This window comes from Sus scrofa, chromosome 8 (genome assembly GCF_000003025.6).
Source record: "Sus scrofa isolate TJ Tabasco breed Duroc chromosome 8, Sscrofa11.1, whole genome shotgun sequence".
NCBI classification, from domain to species: domain Eukaryota; kingdom Metazoa; phylum Chordata; class Mammalia; order Artiodactyla; family Suidae; genus Sus; species Sus scrofa.
This window is the reverse complement of record NC_010450.4, coordinates 124,649,244-124,668,641: the sequence shown is the minus strand read 5'-3', so window position 1 is coordinate 124,668,641 and position 19,398 is coordinate 124,649,244. Positions and strand designations below refer to the sequence as shown.

General features: G+C 38.4%; 1 protein-coding gene across 19 annotated transcripts in view; it reads left to right on the top strand.

The window, feature by feature from the left end:
• The window catches only part of BMPR1B (bone morphogenetic protein receptor type 1B), a 499,194-nt gene that overhangs the window by 367,200 nt on the left and 112,596 nt on the right, over positions 1-19,398 (top strand). Inside the window, exon 1 of one of the 19 annotated variants that reach the window (XM_021100428.1) lies at positions 11,175-18,011. In XM_021100428.1, the coding sequence (XP_020956087.1) occupies positions 17,939-18,011 (73 nt within the window). In that variant the 5' untranslated portion in view covers positions 11,175-17,938. 19 annotated transcript variants of the gene reach the window in all.

The window sequence follows — 19,398 nt, the reverse complement described above, 5'->3', positions numbered from 1 at the left end:
GTGCTGATACTTAGGAGGAAGCAAACAATAAATACAAAAGCAAAGATTACCAGGACTTGCCACTGTGGTGCAACAGGATTGGTGTCATCTCTGCAGTGACAGGACACAGGTTCGCTCCCCAGCCTGGTGGCTTAAAAGATCTGGCATTACCACAGCTGAGGCCCAGATCTGATCCCTGGCCTGGGAACTCCATATACTGCAGGGTGGCCAAAAAAACAAAGGTTATCAACCTAGAAATCATCTGCAGAAAGTGAGTTAGAAATGGTGGTGGTTGCTTTTCTTAGGATGGCCATGGAACTGGAATCTAAATGATGAGAATAAAATAGAGGAACAAGTAGAGGGACGGTGAAAGGGAAAAAAGCATGGTATGTTTGAGGGACAGAGAGAGAACCAGCATTCCTGGAGCAGTTTGGACCAAGGGGAAAGTGATAGGAAATGAGGTCCAGAAAGCAGACAGAGGCAATGTCATGAGGCCACAGGAGCAAGAGTGGTTTTGTTTTTAATTGGAGGTTTTCTGCAGGAAATTAATGTGTGATTTACATTTTGCTGATGTTTCTTTGGTTGCTGAGGAGAGAGCTCTGTGGCAGGGCGCATGGAATCAGTATACCAAAGAGGAGGCTGTTTTAAAGTTTCTGCAAGATATGTGTTCATAACCTAGACTAGAAATGTTGCAGTGAAGTGCTGAGAAGTGGTTCAGATTGGGATGTGTTTGGTGTGTATGCCAGGTTTTGATACAATGGATTGGATGTGAGACCTGAGAGGAGGAGAGGACTTAAGAAAGATCTAATGATTTGTGAACAGAAAATAACTCCTGGGAAAAGTAAAAATGGTAACAACGTGGCTGGCCAGCATTGATTCATCCATTTTTCCAGAAGTGTGAGGTATCTTGATAGACTTAGCATTTTGCACGTGAATTGTTTCCGAGAAGTTGCTGCTTCAGTTGAGTAGAATACACTTAGCCAGAAGAAGAGAAAATGAATGAGAGAGATTTCCGAGTCTCCTTTTAAATTTCAGAGTGATTTTCAGAAACATCGCCTTCACTAGGAATCATCTCTTTGAATATTTTTTATGGAACTCGATTCAAAGTCTTAGTTTATTGGAATGTTTGGTAGCAATACTCTGATAACCATGGTTTTATTTACCAAGAAGGAAGAAAAGAACATTGCTGAAATCTGTGCTATGAATGTGAGAGAATTCATAAGAGTACTAATAATGTTTGAAGATCAAAAATACAATTGGTAGACATTTGTTTAGGTTTTATCATGACCAGCATGGATTTATGATTGAATTTTTATGTGTTGCAAGTGCACTTGATAGAACATAAGGCCCCTGTTTCAGCAATGTGTACAGTACATCTTGGCTCATTTTATTGAACAGAATTTTACTGTATAGAAGTTGATATTTGAACCTTTTACCTTATAACATTTTCATCATACGTATCATGTGTTTAATTCTGTACTCTTAGTAATTCAACACCAAACAATAATATTAGGAGCAATCCTAATACCACGCAAAGGTAAGACCTCAGCTGAACCTTTGTAAAGTTGCCAGACAACTTTGTGTCCATACTGACCTGATTCCCTTTAAGCATGATTTCTCACCATTTCTTACTCTGGGTACTTTATATCTTTCGTTCTCCGTTTTTTTTTACTAGTGTGTTTCTTTTTTTTTTTGAAAAAAAATTTCCTTTAATGTTCATATAATTTTTAGATAACATTAAAAGTTTTCCACATAATGTCTATTACTTTAGATAAAAATAACAATTATCAGATTATTCTGAATATCATTTTTTAAAATGTGATGTTTGCTATAGTTTTGTGTATGTATATTTTATACTTTTGGGGTTCCCCGGTGGCTCAGCAGGTTAAGGATCCAGCATTGTCACTCCCGTGGCTCAGGTTCTATCCCTAGCTCCTGAATTTGTGCATGCCGTGGGAACAGCCAAGAAAAAAAACAGTCTGCACTTTTAAAAATGAAAGGCAGATTTTTCTTAACGAAATAAAGTTATCCGTAATCTAGGTTATTGCTTGTTTCTCTATGGCCAATTAAAAAAGGAGTAGTATTCTTTTAGGATCAGAAGGCCAGTTAGCTTTGTTTGTAAAACAAGAGGAAAAGAAATACTTGTTTCCAAACCTAGAAGAATGAGTTTTTCATTCTTCTTATTTTTCCTCGAATGTTTCGCTTTATTAAAAAATTGAAAATAAAATTAGAGGTAGAAATACTAATTGCTTGTTGGATTAATTTCTTGGAGTCTGATAACGTTCAATCCGTTATCTGATTAAAAACATAGAAAGTGGAAACCAAGATTTCTCCGTGTGTCATGACCAGATCCTACATGCGTTTTCCTCAGTATGTGATTCTGAGAGGGAAACCCAGCTTGCTTTAGTGTTCGTCTTTCCTTTTGAACTGGATGATAAATGCTGAACCATCATGTCAAACCTATTCTGAATATGTCCAGAGTAACAATAAACCCATTGTGATGAAAATAGCACAGCATAGCTCTTTACCAAGTTAAAAATCACGGACTTGCTTACTGTCTATATTGCAGTGTATTTGGCACATCAGCAGTCTTCAGCTTATTCATTGGGAACCAGGAGTTAAAATGGATTATCGTAGATAGAATATATGTATTTTTTCACTTTCAGTCTTGTACTTTTATTTCCCAAACCACTCAGATAATTAAATGGGCAGATGAGATGCCTGCTTTTATGCACATAGACACATAGAGTGTCTGGTATGCACTTTTTGTTAGGGGTGTTAGTAATTACCAGTCTTTTGCCAGTGTGTTACTTTCTATGTGATCATGTTTTTTGCTCAAAAAGTGTCAAAGATTGTCCTTTAGGAGTAAACTTCCCACAGTGGAAGAGCCACCAGAGGAAAGGAAATCACACTACTATTCAGCTGAATTAACTTAATGAAGGTCATTTCTTAAGTGTAGAGGCAACAGGAAGGCAGGGCCAGACGCATTTACCCCAGGAGGTTGTATGTAGGATGAGTGAAAACATTCCAAAAGATAATGAAGCACTGGCATTTGTTTAAGACAGAGGCTGTTTCTCTCGGAGGGCTCATGCTGGAATTAACTGGTGTCATTTTGAAGGAGGGTTTTGCTAATTGGCATCTCCCAATTGTATATAATGCCAACACCTTTTTTGAATGAGTTATTTCCCGTAAGCATAGCTCAGTAAAGCAAAACTCTTTGCAGACCTTAAGAGGTTTAAGAGGAACTTTTGCCATTTGGTTAGTTTCCAAAAGCCGTATGTGAACTGTTAACAGTTGGTATTATTTGTATAATGTTTTGTTGTTTGACGTTGGAAGCATTATGTTTATGTATTGTGGTGGTGATGGCCTGCTGAGTAATTGCAAGGTTCATTATACTACCAGGACTGTCAGGGGGCATTTATGGATATTCATGTGCAGTGAACCCTTGAACTTGAACTGGTCATTCTTCTCTCTCATGACTGAAATTGTGTTTACTCTGAATGGCAGGAGAAACTTTAATTGTAAAACCGGTAAAGAGGCAAAAATACCTAAGTTTAAAAGTGATAAATCAACTGGGAAGAAATGTACCTGTGTTTTTTTTTCCTTCTCCTATAAAAATATTATAGTGTTCACACATAATTATATGCTGATAAATAAAAAAATGACACACATGCCACTTGGATTTTACTTTTTTAATTTCTTTCATATTTCAGAAGTTTTCAAATCAATGTGCAATGCTTAGATCATATTTTTAAATTTCATATTAATATCTTCAAATTTTTATTAATATTTGGTCTACAAATGGAATTCCTACAGTAGAAATAGTGGATTTCTAATACCTTTTTTAAGTTGAAACACATACTTTGGAAAGCACACATTTGTCACCAGTGTATCTTTAAAACATTTTAAAACTTAGACTTATGATGAGTCTCCTTGAGAGAATAGATAACCTTTTTATAATGGAAGGAATTTCTTGATGAGTGTCCCTCCACTAGACTTTTAAGTTCTTGAGAAGAGATGCTTTTTATTAATCCATGTATCCTATCTCCCTGTGCTCTATATGGAGTGCCTGTTCAGTGAAATCTTATTGAACTTAATTGAAGAGAGCTGAGAGAGAAGCTGGCATGTAGGAGAGGAACGCAATTGGAAATATAGCTACGCCTGGAACATGGGTTGCATGGAGATCGGTGGCAAGAGATGGGATTGGCGAACTAGGCAGGGCAGATGCTTCTGTGTGTGGCTGCTGGATCATAGAGGATGTTATGGAGCCACTGTAGGATTTTAAGCCACTCATCACTCTTAACCAGCATTATGGAGGCATGGGAATCTAGCTCTTTGATTTGCCCTGGCTGAGATATCTTATCCTAGAAGCCTGGGTTGAACAAGGGATTTTTGTCTTGTTTCATTTTCTTTAAAAAGAAAAATCCTCTTAAAACATCTAATTCTGGCAGTTCCCATCGTGGCTCAGTGGTTAACGAACTGGACTAGTAGACATGAGGTTGCGAGTTCAATCCCTGGCCTCGCTCAGTGGGGTAAGAATCCAACCTTGCTCTGAGCTGTGGTGTAGGTCACAGACGTGACTCGGATCCCATGTGGCTGTGGCTGTGGTTGTGGTGTAGGCCAGCAGCTGTAGCTCCAATTTGACCCTTAGCCTGGGAACCTATCTGCTGCAGGTGCAACCCTAAAAAGACAAAAGACAAAAAAAAAAAAAATTAATTCTGGTAAAATGCATACCATAAAATTTACTATCTCTATCATTATTGCATGATTGCATGTTATAATTCGGTAGTGTTAAGTACGTTCACAATGATGAGCAGCCAGTCTGTCTAGCTCTTTTCATCATTGCAAAGTTAAAACTTAGGCTGTTCATACATTGTACTGGGTGGCTTAAACAATCACAGACATTTGTTTCACAAATCTGGAGGCTAGAAAGTCCAAGATCATGGTGCTAGAACGTTGAGTTCCTGGTGGGGACCCCCTTCCTGGTGTGTAGACTTGCTTCGTCTTACCTGGTTAGCTCAGGTCCCTCTTCCTCTTCTTACAAAGACAGTAACCCTCGCATGGCCTCATCCCACCCTAATTATCTCCAAAAGGCCCCACCTTCAAATACCGGTCATATCGGTGGTTACAGCTTCAGCATATGAATATCATTAACAATATTTATCTTTTTGTGACGGGTTTATTTCACTTAGCATAATGTGTTTAAAGTTCATCCATACTATAATATGTGTCAGAATTTCCTTCCCTTTTAAGATTGAATAATATTTCATCTTATGTTATACCACGTTTTATTTATCCATTCATCTATTGAAGAACTCTTGATTTCTGCTTTTTTTGCTGTTGTGAATAATGTCGCTATACACATGGATGTATAAACATCTTCTCAAAATTATATTTTCAACTCATTTGAGTATATATCCAGAAGTAGAATTGTTGGTTCATATAGTAACTCTATTTTTTTGAGGAGCTGTCATACTGTTTTTCATACCAGCTACACCATTTTATATTCCATTGACAGTGCCTAAGAGTTTCAGTTTATTCATATTCTCCTCACTACCTGTTTTTGTTTTGTTTTTTCTGACATAGGATGGTATCTCATCATAGTTTTAATTTACATTTCCTCACTGGTTAGTAATGTTGTGCATCTTTTCCTCTGCCTCTTAGCCATGTATCTTCTGTATCTTCTTTCGAGAAATGTCTAAGTTTTTTGCCCATTTTTTAATCGGGTTGCTTGTTTTTTGTTATTGAGTTCTAGGCATTCTTTATGTATTCTGAATTATAGCCACTTATCAGCTATATTATTTGCAAATTTTCTTCCATTCCATAGGTTGTTTTTTCATGCTACTGATTGTATTCTTTGATGAACAGAGGTTGTAAATTTTGATGTCTAATTTATCTCTTTAATTGCCTGTGCTTTTTTGTCATAGCCAAGAAATCACTGTCAACTGCAATGATAGGAAACTTTTCCCATATGTTTTCTTCTAAGAGTTTTAAATTTTAGTTCTTACATTTAGTTCTTTTGATCCATCTTGAGTTAATTTTTGTATATGGTGTAAATGAAGGGTGCAGCTCTCCTTTTTGCCTGTGGATATTCAGTTTTCCCAACACTGTTTGTTGAACAAACAGTCCTTTCCCCATTGAATGGTCTTGGTTATCTTGTTGATGCTTTGTGTATACTGCTGGAGCAAAGAAAAAAGAGGGCATTTAGTGCCTGGAAATAAGGGAAGGACCTAAGAGACAGAATCTTAGGGAGACACCAGAGACTTTCTAAATAAATTAATTTTGGAGGTAATTCTGGAGCCAGAAAAAGTATACAAAACAATGTTTGTGAAGTTGACAGGGAGTGAATGTTAAAAGTGGGGACAAAGATGAATGACAGGCCCCTCACCCTAAGGAAATATAAAGTGTCTTGGGGAAGACAGTAGGCATCAGTATTTATAATGAATACCAGGTAAAATAAGGTCCGTGTCCTAGAAATGATACCAAGGACTATGGCACTTTAGAAGAGGAAACATTACTTCTGAGAGAATCAGTTACTTCCTGGATATAGTCATCAAAATTTCCCTCTTGAAAGCAACAAAAACCGACTGTGATTAATTCACACAGAAAACAAAAATATTAAAAGAATATTTGCTAGTTCATAGATTCTCCAGAGGAGATGAGAACCTGGTTTGGAGGAGACCTAGCCTAGAACAGCACCTAAAATTCTGCCCCAGCATTTATCTTGTCATAAGGACACCACGGTCACCACAGTTTAGGGGACACTCCAACTTATCCCACTGACATCATCAATGCTAGATCCAGATGCTCCCCCCTAGACTTGGTGCTGCTGCTGTTTCCTCTAGGAAATGAATGTAGCTGCTAATGCTCTAAATCGCCCTGGTCGGGATAAATGCCTTGAGACTGATCTTAGCTTCCTGTAAAGTTTGGGAGAGGTGTACCTGATTTGGAAAGTTTCAGACATGTCGTCATGTCCTAGCTACAGGAGAGGTGAAGATAGTCTGTGACTCTTTTTTACCTTCGTTTTGGGAGAGTTCTGTCTCAAACAAATGGAAAATACCCAACACACAGGAAGTGAGAAGGGCTTAAACCCAGGTGGCCGCAAAGTGTGGTAACATCCACAGGGCTGAGAGAAGCAGAATTTGAAGTGCTGGAGGAGTAATAGTAATATTTAGATGTGCACTGGCCAGTTCCAAAAAAGATTTAGCCTAGTAGTAGTCAAAGTGATGTTAGCCGAAGTATGAGCATTACAAAAAAAAAAAAAAAAAAAAATTTGAGAGAAGAAATAATTGGGAAAGAATCATGATTTGCTCTGCTCATATGAATTTGAGAGGAAGAAACTTGGATGGAGAAACTCTCCTTATGAAATCCAAAGGAAGAGCTTCTAGAGAGTACCTAGTAAAGTGTATTTACGCTATTGACTTCTAAATGAATGAGGTGTTTAGAAGGGAAGTAGTGGCAGGGCCTCCTATTGCCTGGGGTGGAAAGAATGAAGACTAAGAAAAAGTCATTGGATTTCTTGACTTTTGAAAGAAGAACTTCATTAGAATGATGGGGTAGAATCCAGAGGGCAAAAGGAGATTTCTAAGGAAAAAGTCATTGGAATAAGAATAAGGTGGCAGTAAGGGTCAGGTAGTTCAGGAAGAGAGAGAGAAGACTTGTCAAACGAAACGCTTTCAAAAAAAGATTTATTGAGCACCTACTTCATAGTCACTGCTTGAAGTGCTTGTAGTATCTAAGCAAAATGGACAAAGATCAGTGCCCCTGGCATACTTACATTTTAGAGGGGTGAGGGTAGCCAGATAGTTAAGAATAAATATAGTAAATTAATGATGTAGTGGTTAGAGGTGATAAGTCAGGGGAAAAAAGTAAAGAGCAAAGAAAAATTTACTGGATTTGTTGACCTTTGAAAGAAGAATTTGACTAGAATGGTGGTTTTTGTATTAGCCAAGAATGGTATTACAACTTCGTATATTTTCACTAGACTAATAGGGATTTTGTGTCTAAATACATCTCTTTTTTTTTTCTGTTTTCTTTATCAAAACACATTGATTTTTTTTTAATTTATTGGAGTATAGTTGAATTACAAAGTTGTGGAGTTCCCATCGTGGCTCAGTGGAAACGAATCCAGCTAGTATCCACGAGGATCCAGGTTCGATCCTTGGCCTCGCCCATTGGTTAAGGATCTGGCATTGCTGTGAGCGGTGGTATAGGTCGCAGACACTGTTCAGATCTGACGTTGCTGTGGCATAGGCCAATGGCTACAGCTGTAATTCGACCCATAGCCTGGAACCCTCCATGTGCCGTGGGTACGGTCCTAAAAAAGAGAAAAGAAAGTTACACAGTTGCGTTAGTTTCAGGTGTACAACAGAGTAAATCAGTTTACATACACACACACATATACATACGTAAAAATATATACACACATAGGTGTGTGTGTGTGTGTATACGATCTCTTCCTTTTCAGTGGTTTTATCTGATATTGTGATCAGGAAAGCTCATCTTTTTTACCTCCATAATTTAATAAGCATCTTCTGTTATTTCATGCACATGTAGCATCCTCTGAGTTTGCTGTAATGCTCTAGATAGAGCACAGAAAGAAAGGGTTTCACTTAGACCAAAGTCTGATTTCACTCTCCTGTGATGTACTGGGATTAAAGTCTGTACATGGAGTTTCTTTTTATTTATTTTTTACAAACGAGTTGTTTAAACATTTCAAACCAACCCTCAATCTTGTGGGAATTTGCCGTATATGGGGTCTATTAGAAAAGTTTTAATGAAATTATCATAGGATGTGACTTATAAAGAAATTCGAAACACTAAGCAGCTGTGCTTTATATCTGAGGACAGGTGGAGAAAGATAAGGGAAATATACATGTATTTATGAAATACAGTGTATTTCAGGCATCCTCTTGGTATCAACCATCTGTCATTAGGAAAATATTTCAATATGCGCAGTTGACTTCTGGCTGGTAGGAGAGGTGAAAAAAGGTTTAGCATGTCCTGAATCCCAGCTGAAAATTATGGCATTATTACTTCTTTTATTTGAAAATATTTTTGCATGCACATAGATATTAAGCTTCATCTTAAATAAAAAATTAGCTTTCTATAATCTTTATATTTCTTCTTGCATCAATTTTTAAAAGGGTGCTAAGAGCTAAATCGGCTAAGGAAAGTGGAAATCATATGCTTGCAGCACTATTGAGAAAAGTACTATGGAGAAACTACTGTATGATAAATAAAAACAAAAGTTTTCTCTGAAACAAATGTATCCCCGGGCTCACTTCCCGTCGTGGAAAGAATCTCACTGTATCCATTAGGACGCAGGTTCCATCGCTGGCCTCACTCAGTGGGTGAAGGATCTGCCCTGGCCGTTGAGTGGTGGTGTAGGTGGCAGACGTGGCTCAGATTTGGCATGGCTGTGGCGTAGGCCAGCAGCTACAGCTCCAGTTCGATCCCTAGCCTGGAAACTGCCATATGCCACGGGTGCTGCCCTAAAAAGACCAAAAAAAAAAAAAGTATTCTCTTTTCCTTTAAGAACTTGTTCTCCTGTACTTTCTTATATACATATTAAGGTGTTTTCCAAACAATGGAAAACGAGTTTTTTAGAAGCTGTGTCCGTATGCTGTGTGAACTTAAGCATGGACTCTTCAAATGTTTCAGGCCTCTGCTTTAACTCCTTTTATGTTTCTTCTATGTGGAAACTAAGATGCACTTCTAAGTTATATTCAGAGGGATTTATAAGGAACATAACATTTTATTGATATGATTTATATTTAAAATTTTAATTTTGTTAATATCAGTTCAGGTTGGATTTGCTTGAAATGAATGCACAGTTGACTCTAGAATGAAATGAGTGATAAGTAATCCTCTCTAAGAAATTGATTTTTATATAAAACCGTGTTCAGATTTTTATAATGGCTAGTAAGTAATGCAGACAGGTACTAGAAGTCTGGATTTTATCCTCAGGGCTGCCTTAGCACTAATTTGATTTAAAAAAAAAAAAAGATAAAATCCTTTGGAATAGAGCTTCAGGCAAGACAAGTTAGTAGTTTCCTGGGTTCATTATTTTCCTGGTGTGTAACTTAAATTCTGTGGAGCCCAGGGCCAAAGTGTTTTTAAAACAAACAAACAAAACTAGGGTATTTCTGTTGTTAAACAACAACCCCCACCTTCTTCCTCACACCGTTCCTTGTAAGTGGGGCATCTCTGTAGCCTTCTCATGGTGTAAAGAAAACTGCCTCTTTTGTTAAACAACAACCCCCACCTTCTTCTCACACCGTTCCTTGTAAGTGGGGCATCTCTGTAGCCTTCTCATGGTGTAAAGAAAACTGCCTCTTTTGTTAAAACACATTCAGACGCATCTGGGGGAGGAAAGACCTTGTTCCATGGTTCTGGTGACTTCATCCATCCATCCATTCATTCATCCATGTTTTCTTTCTCCCAAGTCTTCAGAGTTGTCTCAGTCTACTTCCTGAAGCACAGGCCAGCTCAAGGGAAAAAACTCTTTGTTCATTTTTGAGGTACCTTATGCTCCTTAGTTGCTTCCATTGTAAAACGTGGCTACCTTAATACCCGCACTGATGGGCTGCTGGAAAGTTAAAAAGATACAAGATACTGCTTTGAACAGTTTGGAGATACCTTAGAAATCTATACATAGAACTTGCATATGACCCCACAATCCCACTCTTGGGCATATATCCGGTCAAAACTCTACTTAAAAGAGACACATGCACCCGCATGTTCATTGCAGCACTATTCACAATAGCCAGGACATGGAAACAACCCAAATGTCCATCAACAGATGATTGGATTCGGAAGAGGTGGTATATATACACAATGGAATACTACTCAGCCATAAAAAAGAATGACATAATGCCATTTGCAGCAACATGGATGGAACTAGAGAATCTCATACTGAGTGAAATGAGCCAGAAAGACAAAGACAAATACCATATGACATCACTTATAACTGGAATCTAATATCCAGCACAAATGAACATCTCCTCAGAAAAGAAAATCATGGACTTGGAGAAAAGACTTGTGGCTGCCTGATGGGAGGGGGAGGGAGTGGGAGGGATCGGGAGCTTGGGCTTATCAGACACAACCTAAAATAGATTTACAAGGAGATCCTGCTGAATAGCATTGAGAACTTTTTCTAGATACTCATGTTGCAACAGAACAAAGGGTGGGGGAAAAAAAATATATACATGTAAGGATAACTTGATCCCCTTGCTGTACAGTGGGAAAATAATATATATATATATAGTTTTAAATGGTTATCAATATAATTTTTAAACAACAAGTTAATATACATGCTGTGGAGGGGAATTCCATCTTTCATTGGGTCTGAAACATCGACTTCTAAATTCAGTGCTGTGGCTTTCAAAGTGTCTCTTGTCTCCTCCTCTGATTTGACAGATTTGGGATTCTGGGTGTCTGACCCCTCTTCTCTGCAGCACTCAGAATTTCTGGCAGTCATGTTCCCTGAATGCATCTCACCAGCCCCTCTGAGTCCTCCAACTACTGAATGGACTGTTTCTGCCCCAGTTATCTCTTGCAGAGCAAAAACTTGTGGGTCCCTAGCTGGTGAAGGTACTGGTGCCTACGCAAAACCAGTTCCAGATCTCCATTGCTCAGGAACACTCAGTATTATCATCTGTAAATGGGAATGATACTGCTTGCTGCACAAGGAGGCAGTGAGCATCAATGAGACAAAATATGTTAGTTACAGAGCCTGGTACCTAAATAGGAAAGCTCACTAAGTGGTATGTAGCATCATTAGAATCATCATCCGATGCTGTACCTAGGTATAGCCTACTTATCTTCTCTGGATTCTTTAATTTCCAGCTCTGGCCTGGGCATCTTCCTCCCATCCAATTTTAGTTTCTGGTCTGAGATAATCCTATTGACCGGGTGATGGATTTCTCTATAGTGAATATTTTAAAGAATAATCTCACAAGTTATTTATCACCTGGTTCCCTATCCCTAGGTTACAAGTGTGACCTTATTAACCTTTAGTTGAATCTCACTGAAACCAGGTAATAACCAGAATTATGCCTGTATGGGGTTTAGGGCTCCTGGGGGCAGTCTGGAGGTTAGTTTTGTTTTTGTTTTTTTAACTGTAGAGCCTATCTCGGCAAATTCACTAAATGAATGTTCATCAGTAGTTTAATTGTGTAAGTTGCCTTTAATTCTCTTCTGCTCTTTCATGTGAATTGCTTTTTGTGTCTAGTCTTCTTATCTTGTATGCAGGCTGTACATATCCTTGTTTATTCATGGTCTAATATGAACTTTAAAAAAGAACTCTGCAGTCTCTAGGTAAATGATGCTGTCTTTGATGTAAGATAGCACTCTGTTAGAAAATTCCATGAAGCATCTTGCTCTAATGGGTTTGGTTGTACCAAAGATCAAGTTATGCCCTCCAGGTACACAGTGTTACAACGTTTTGGGAGAAGAAAGTTCAGGGCTTACTTGTTCTCCTTCAAAATCCATTTCAAATCCCCGTAATGACTTGTCAGGCATAGTGATGATAAAAGACCCACATTGAAAGCCTGTATCAGGAGATACTGTCATGTCTGTTTCATAATATTGGGGCTCTCGGCTGTTAATTATGATCATGTTTATATTAGGTGGAAAATGGTTTATGCTATTGATTGGTGTTTAATTTACCTTAAGATGTGTACAGAGTATTTCATAACAAATACTCTACTACTTTTATAAATGCCTCTCAAAGGATACACTTTATGATAGTATAAAATTTCATATTTTTAGTTTTTGATGCATGTCCTTAATAAACAATTATTTCAGAAAAATCAGACTGCCAAGGTCCTTGAAACATGGTGTGTAAGTAAAGTTTTGATATTTTAAAGCCGACGTGAAGTCTGGTTGTCTTCTTGTGTGTGTGAATTTTTTTGTTGCTAGTGGTAACTCGAGAGAATTTTTTTCAAAGAGTCCCCTTTTTCTAACAATGGTCTCCCCAAATATACTGTGGCATAGCTTTAAACTTGATTAAGTCTGTCTTGAACTCCCCCTTCCTCTCTCTGAGTAACTGGAAGAAAAGTTTGGCAGCCTCCATGCTGTGCACTTGATTGATGTCCAGAACATCTGAAGGACTTTTGTGTCCTGCCTGCTCTCCATGAGTGCATAATGTGTGAATACTTAAAGAAGGTCAGCCCTTATCACATGTAATCTAGGCCTGAAAGCAGATCAACAGTGACAGTCACATCCCGGACGTAAGAACACAAATCATCCTCCACATTGCTGCAGACAAGTTGTGGGATATTTTTTTCTCTCCCTTTTTACCCCTTCCCACTCACGGGGGACCTTGGCAGAGCAATGAAAGCAGAGCAAAGACGTGCTCAGCATAATGTGTCACTCCTTGGAGAGAGGAAGGGATTGTTTATTTGTAATGATGTGATGGTCTTTCACTCTGCAGCTGAAGGGAGCTTTGGGTTGTTAATGACTAGTGATGTGGAATGCTGCAAATTAGAACGGGGCGGGGAGGCAGGAGGCAGCCTGAAAGCAGGCTGAAGCTGTGGGCTTTGTAAACGCCAACGTCGGGGAAGAAAAGTTTCTGGACACTGGAAGTCCCTTATTTATTTTCCCCACTGATAATGGAGTAACTTTTTGTATCTTTATGTGTGTAGCTGAAAATCAGAATGATGGCATGAATTAGCCAGTACAGTTCGGAGCACCCTTTGCTGTTTTCTGCACAACCAGTAAGAAAGTTTGAAAGTGATTTTACTGCAGCACTCTGTGGAAGGGAAGGGACCTAAAATATGAGAGTGTCTAATAGGAAGAAGGAAATGACTTGTTTTGTGCGCCTGTGTTTTGAATAGAAGGTTAGGTAAGAAGTAAGTGTTGCTCCAAGCAATATCAGCAGAGATGTTCAAGGATTAAAATAACACTCACCTTATTGTTCTCATGGAGAATAATAAGCATATTGTAGCATTTTCTTTTATAAGAAGAAAACTATTCTTCACCTTAGCTCCAAAACTTTATTAGTTTCCTTTGCAATGTAATCGGCTGCAAGAAGTAGTTGCAGTCAATTCATGCAACGGAAACTGCGCGAATGCCTCCTCTAGAAACCAGGCATTGCTTCGTGTATGCAGGATGAAACAAAATCACATTAGGAGCTATAATGTCCCCAGTGTCTCCCAGTCTGCGTTTCCATCCCAACTTCCCTGCTCTCAAGGCATATCCAGGATCTCATGTTCTCTGCAAATTCTTACTCATAAATGTCTGTACTATCTGTTCTCTTTGCTTTGAGATTCCTTTGCCCTCCCTTCACCCAGTGAATTCCTACTTATCTTTGAAGACCTAGTTCAAATGCCTCTCCCCCGCAAGTCCAAACCCACCCCCAGCCAGGATTAATCTTTGTTTATGCGCTGTACTTGCCATGTTCCCTCAGCAGAGCAGGCTGTTACTGTATTGCATTGTCACTACTTGATGATACGTTTTTCTTCATCCATTACTGGGTAGGCTTTGTCCTGAAATACTGTCTTTTTAATGTTTTCCTAGCCCATTTACTAGGCACAGGGCCCTACACTCAGTTTAAAAAACTGTGTTTATCCATAAAATCGGAAAATTTGGGGGACGCTCTGTGCAAAAATAAGTCACAAATTGAAATTGTTAAAAAGGTCTCATAATTTAAACCTATTTTGCGTACCTCTGCTTCAATTACATGATTATTTAATAAATGAAGTAAAAATAAAATGATTAAATAAATACTTGCCTTTATGGATATAATAGGAATTTCTAAAACCTTGATTATCCTAAGATGTAGGTTCTGCCCTTGTTTTATGATCACATTATTTGTGACAGGAACAATCTGGTGAATGTGACATCAAAGAACAGTATTGTTTATAAGGGTTTGGGTTTTTTTTGTTTTTTGTTTTGTTTTTGTCAAGAGGCAGGAGAGTGATTAGTGAGAGTTGTCGGGAAATTGACCATTTTCCGATGTCCTCCTAAGTTCTGGGCACTGGTGTCCAGTAGTTTTTGTTCATTTACTTGTCTAATCCATGTAACAATTTTAACAGGTAATGAACAGACTATAGAACAGAGAGTGCAAATACTTTGCCCAAAGTTAAACAGATAATACAAATAGGCTCGCTTTCTGCTGCAACACAGACTCCATAAATCTGGAATGAGTAGGTCTCTAAGAATTCCACACATGATATATAGCGATGACATGTTGTATTCATATTGGTAGCGCTGGCTATAGTCTTTTTTCTTGCCCTTCTTTCATGTGCATGTATTCAAGCCGAGACCTTTCTTTTTAATACTCTCTCAGAGCTTTCTTTGAAGCCTCTTGGGGTGTGTACTTTAAGGTGAGTGGGCTAAAACATATGCAGACCTGGATCTTTTTATTGCTAAGTCAGATTTCTGATCTACATTATAAGATTTTTTTTTCCCCCAAGTCTTTCGAGCGGGACTTGTCTGGAATCTGATTATGTGTTTTATACATCTTCTTCACTGTTAGCATCCAGCATAGGTTAAACTGTAAGGGTGAAATAGACGGAGTTAATTGGGCACCTCTTGAATTTCTTAGCAGTATAAATGAAAGAAGGAAATAGGTACTACCAAAACGTTTGATTGAGTGGACACCTGTCCTCACACTTCTATTTTCACTCTACTCACATAGTTGGAAGTGGAGGTTCAGAGACTCATCCTATGTTCTGAAATCCTAAACTTTTTGAAAAAAATCATTAAGCCCGTCCGGACTTGATATATATATAGCCTATACCTGCATTCAGAATCGTGCACAATGTGGTTCCACTCTGTCTAGCTTTCGCTGCAACCATTTTTCCTAAGAGGAGTTGTCTGCTCCAGTAAGACTTTTCTCCTCATGCTGTTGCAAAAATGAAATATTTAATCCTGGTTCATATAATTTCCTCTCTTGTCTTCTCTTCTATCTCTGTATTAGTTCAATTCATATTTCAGCATCCAGCCCTGCCTTCAATTTCTGGCTCAGTGTACTCCATCCTTCACTCTGATTTTCCATCTTTATTCCATTTAAAGACACTTCGTCTTAAAATAGCTTATGTTTTTTTCCTTCGTTCTCTATTCCATCATACTCCTTTTTCGGTGACATTGTATACTTCTTGAGTGCATTTGCTTCAGCTAGCAGATAGTACAAGTTAGACATAGGTGTTGATAGGGAATGTTTTGAACTGAATTAGGATTCTGGGGAGAGCGCGACTATTCGCCCCTTATGCTTGAACCATTTATGGATGCCCACATGGGGGAAATGTGAGCGGTGGGAGCTGTCCCACACTTCAGCCTTTCATTCTTTGTCCTGGGGCTCAAGGCTAGGTTCCAAACTGGCAGTGGAACCATGTGGCGATGTGGCTCTAAGCCGATTTTAGAAGGTTTGAACAGGAGACTCCATTGCTTGATGATCTACTTTTTACTCCTAGTTCCCCTCCACCCTTGATGACTCTTCCTCGTTTTTCTATGCCTCCGTCTCCGTCTTAGCTGAAAGGGATGTGGATAAATGATACTGCAAGACTCCCTCACTTACCACCCTCAACTTAGAGTAAGTTGCATAGATCCTGTGAAATGCAAAATGAGCATAGTTTAAGCATAGGATGATCTAGAATTTTCTGTGTCATTAAAAATACTGTGTTTCTTTTAAATGCCCTCTCACGAAACTGAACTGAGGGTGTTAGATCGATAGTAGTATCTGTTAAATCCTAAAAGCAATCCCTGAGCCGGGAGTAGATCTGAATGGCACCTAGCGGGGAAGTGCTGGGGGATGCCAGTGTGTATGTGGCGAGGTGGGAATGTCTCTTACAAATGAGAAGACAGCATAGATTTTTTCCCCCAGAAAATAATTCTTAAAATTTTGAGTAAGTACATTCTGATGCTGTCTTAGATATAACCAGTGAACTGTGTCTCTACTGTCAACATGCATAAATTCTTTATCATGCAAATGGATTGGTTTAATAACTATTTCTGTTTGTATCTGTCTATGGTGATAAGGTAGTTTCTTCACATATTGACAGTTCATTTACATTTCTTGCTGTTTTATGATAGACTGTTTCCAGAGTAAAAGAAAGCAGCCTCTTAAAATGTTCTTTAGAATTAAAAAAAGGTCACTCAGAATACTATGGGAAATTGAAATATTACAAAGTGTTCATAAGTTACGTGAGGCACTTTTAGAGTGAACATCTAAAAATTGAGTAACTTACCTTGGTTTTATTCACATAATAAAATTAGGTTCACAGGACTCCCTTTTTCTTATATAGGAAACTTCAAACTATAATTATGTCAAGTTAATTCTCTGGTGAGTAGCTTAACTGAAATATTTTAACTTGAATTAAATAAGTTAGAGATGCCTTTTACATGTGACCCCTTTTTGTATCTGTGCACTTGACTCAAAGGCATGTGCCTTATTATTTACATGGTGATGTAGTGTGAGAAAACTGCTGTTAACATGACACTTTGTTGTGCTGCAATATTTTTTTCCTTTGATCAAAAAAATTATTTCTCCATATCTTTCTATAATTCCCAAAGAGTTAGAATCCTTAGCAGAGAAGACAAACCTTAAAGAAAGAAGCATTTGCATGATGGCAAAGGAAAGGGGTGTGTTGCCTGGGCTCTGTCCGCAGCTGTCTGGGAGGTGTGGGACTTTGGTGTGGCCAGTGCAGAGCACAGTCCCGCCTGTGCTGGCCCTTGTGTGGGCAGCTGGGTCAGGCTCCTTTCTTAAGAAAACAATCCGGCTCGGGGTCCTCCCGGCCCTTTGTTGTCCTCCCCACGAGGTGATCAGTTGAAGTCTCTGCGGTGACAGAACCAGTTTGTAACAGGCTTGTCTTTCACGGTCCCGTCCAGGGCTTGCTGGCGGCTTGCCGGAAGTTCTGACAAGAGTGGCAGCAGCGGAGTCTCAGTGAAAGGAGGAAAGGCAAGAAGCAGGAGGCTTAAACGGGCGGGTCACATTGACTGCTCTCCTGCTGCAATGGGTTGGCTGGAAGAACTAAACTGGCAGCTTCACATTTCCTTGCTCATTCTTCTGTCTATGCACACGAGGGGTAAGAGGATCAGTGTCCCACAGTACAGTGCTGACAGGGGGCTCCTTTAATGTCTGGTTTTGTGGGTTTTATCACAGAAGGGAAAGTCAGGGCAGAAGTTCAGTGGCTAAACATTTCCAACCCCCATCCTCCAACTGCTCTGTAATTTTGCTACTTTATTATGGCAAAGCTTTCTAGATTGTGTGTTAGAGTAATTTTCAAAGGGATGCAAAGTTTGTTTGCTGTAGCCGTGAAGAATTAAATGCAGTCCAGTTTGGAACTTGAGTTATGAAGTTGACTGTCAGCATACTCTGACAGTTTAGATGTGAAGAATTTAAGAAAACAACAATTCTAATAAGCCTTGTTTTGATCATTTTAATTTGAATTCTGTTAGATTTTTATAGGTTAGCTAATTAACTTTGAAGTTCATTGTAATTTTAATATGCATGCTTTGAGTAACTCTCTAGTTTTATAATGGCAATAATTATAATTTGTATGTCAGATGTTTATCCATATTGAAGAACAGGGGCTTGCTTAGTGATCATTTTGTTTAGAAGAATTATTCTTATATAGAATTGACTTAAAGGATAGCAATTTTTAAAAATTATTTTAAAGGACTACTTGGAAAAGTAGGTGAACTCGTTTCAGGTTAGAAGACAGATAATGAACATGAAACAACCATCTGGGATTGTGATTTGCAACAAGGGAGTCATGAGGTTGGAAGTGAGGAAATAGCAGTTTTATAAAATTAATCCAGGTGGCAGTGTGTGTGTGTGATCATAATTCATTTACAGTTCAACCTCAAATACCTGGGAATGCATTTTATAGAACCATTTTCGCCACACCATTTATTTGAGAAGATGTATTACCAAGTGGCATGTGTTTCAGTTGGCACTTGTAAGATCACGGTCTTCATAATCTCAGAGTATTCCATGACACTCTTTAAATACTCTGTTTTGTAGCTTTGCTCCATGGAAAAAATGCTTTTAATTTCTGGCATAGATAAGTGTTAACTCAAAGGCCTTTTTGTGTATTGATATGAAGGAACAGTGTGTACTTCATTTACCTGGTTTGCTAGTTTATTTTCCAAAAATTGATATTATTTGGCACCTTTTAGAAAAGATAGGAAGACCTCAGGGAAACTTTTCTAAGAATGTTCCAGGAAACTCAAAGTATAATATATGCGATTTCTCTACTCATACTACTACTATTTCTTGATTGCCTGATGGTAATTTTTCATTGTCTTTTAGCATTTTCCTTTGAAACATATGAATACCTGAATTAATTATTGAATTATGTCAAGCGAAAGTAAAGAGGCTATATGCTACAGACTAAATCTTTGAATCATACATGGTAGCATTAGAATACACCTTAGTGTTAGTATACACTTTAAAATAATATTGTGTAG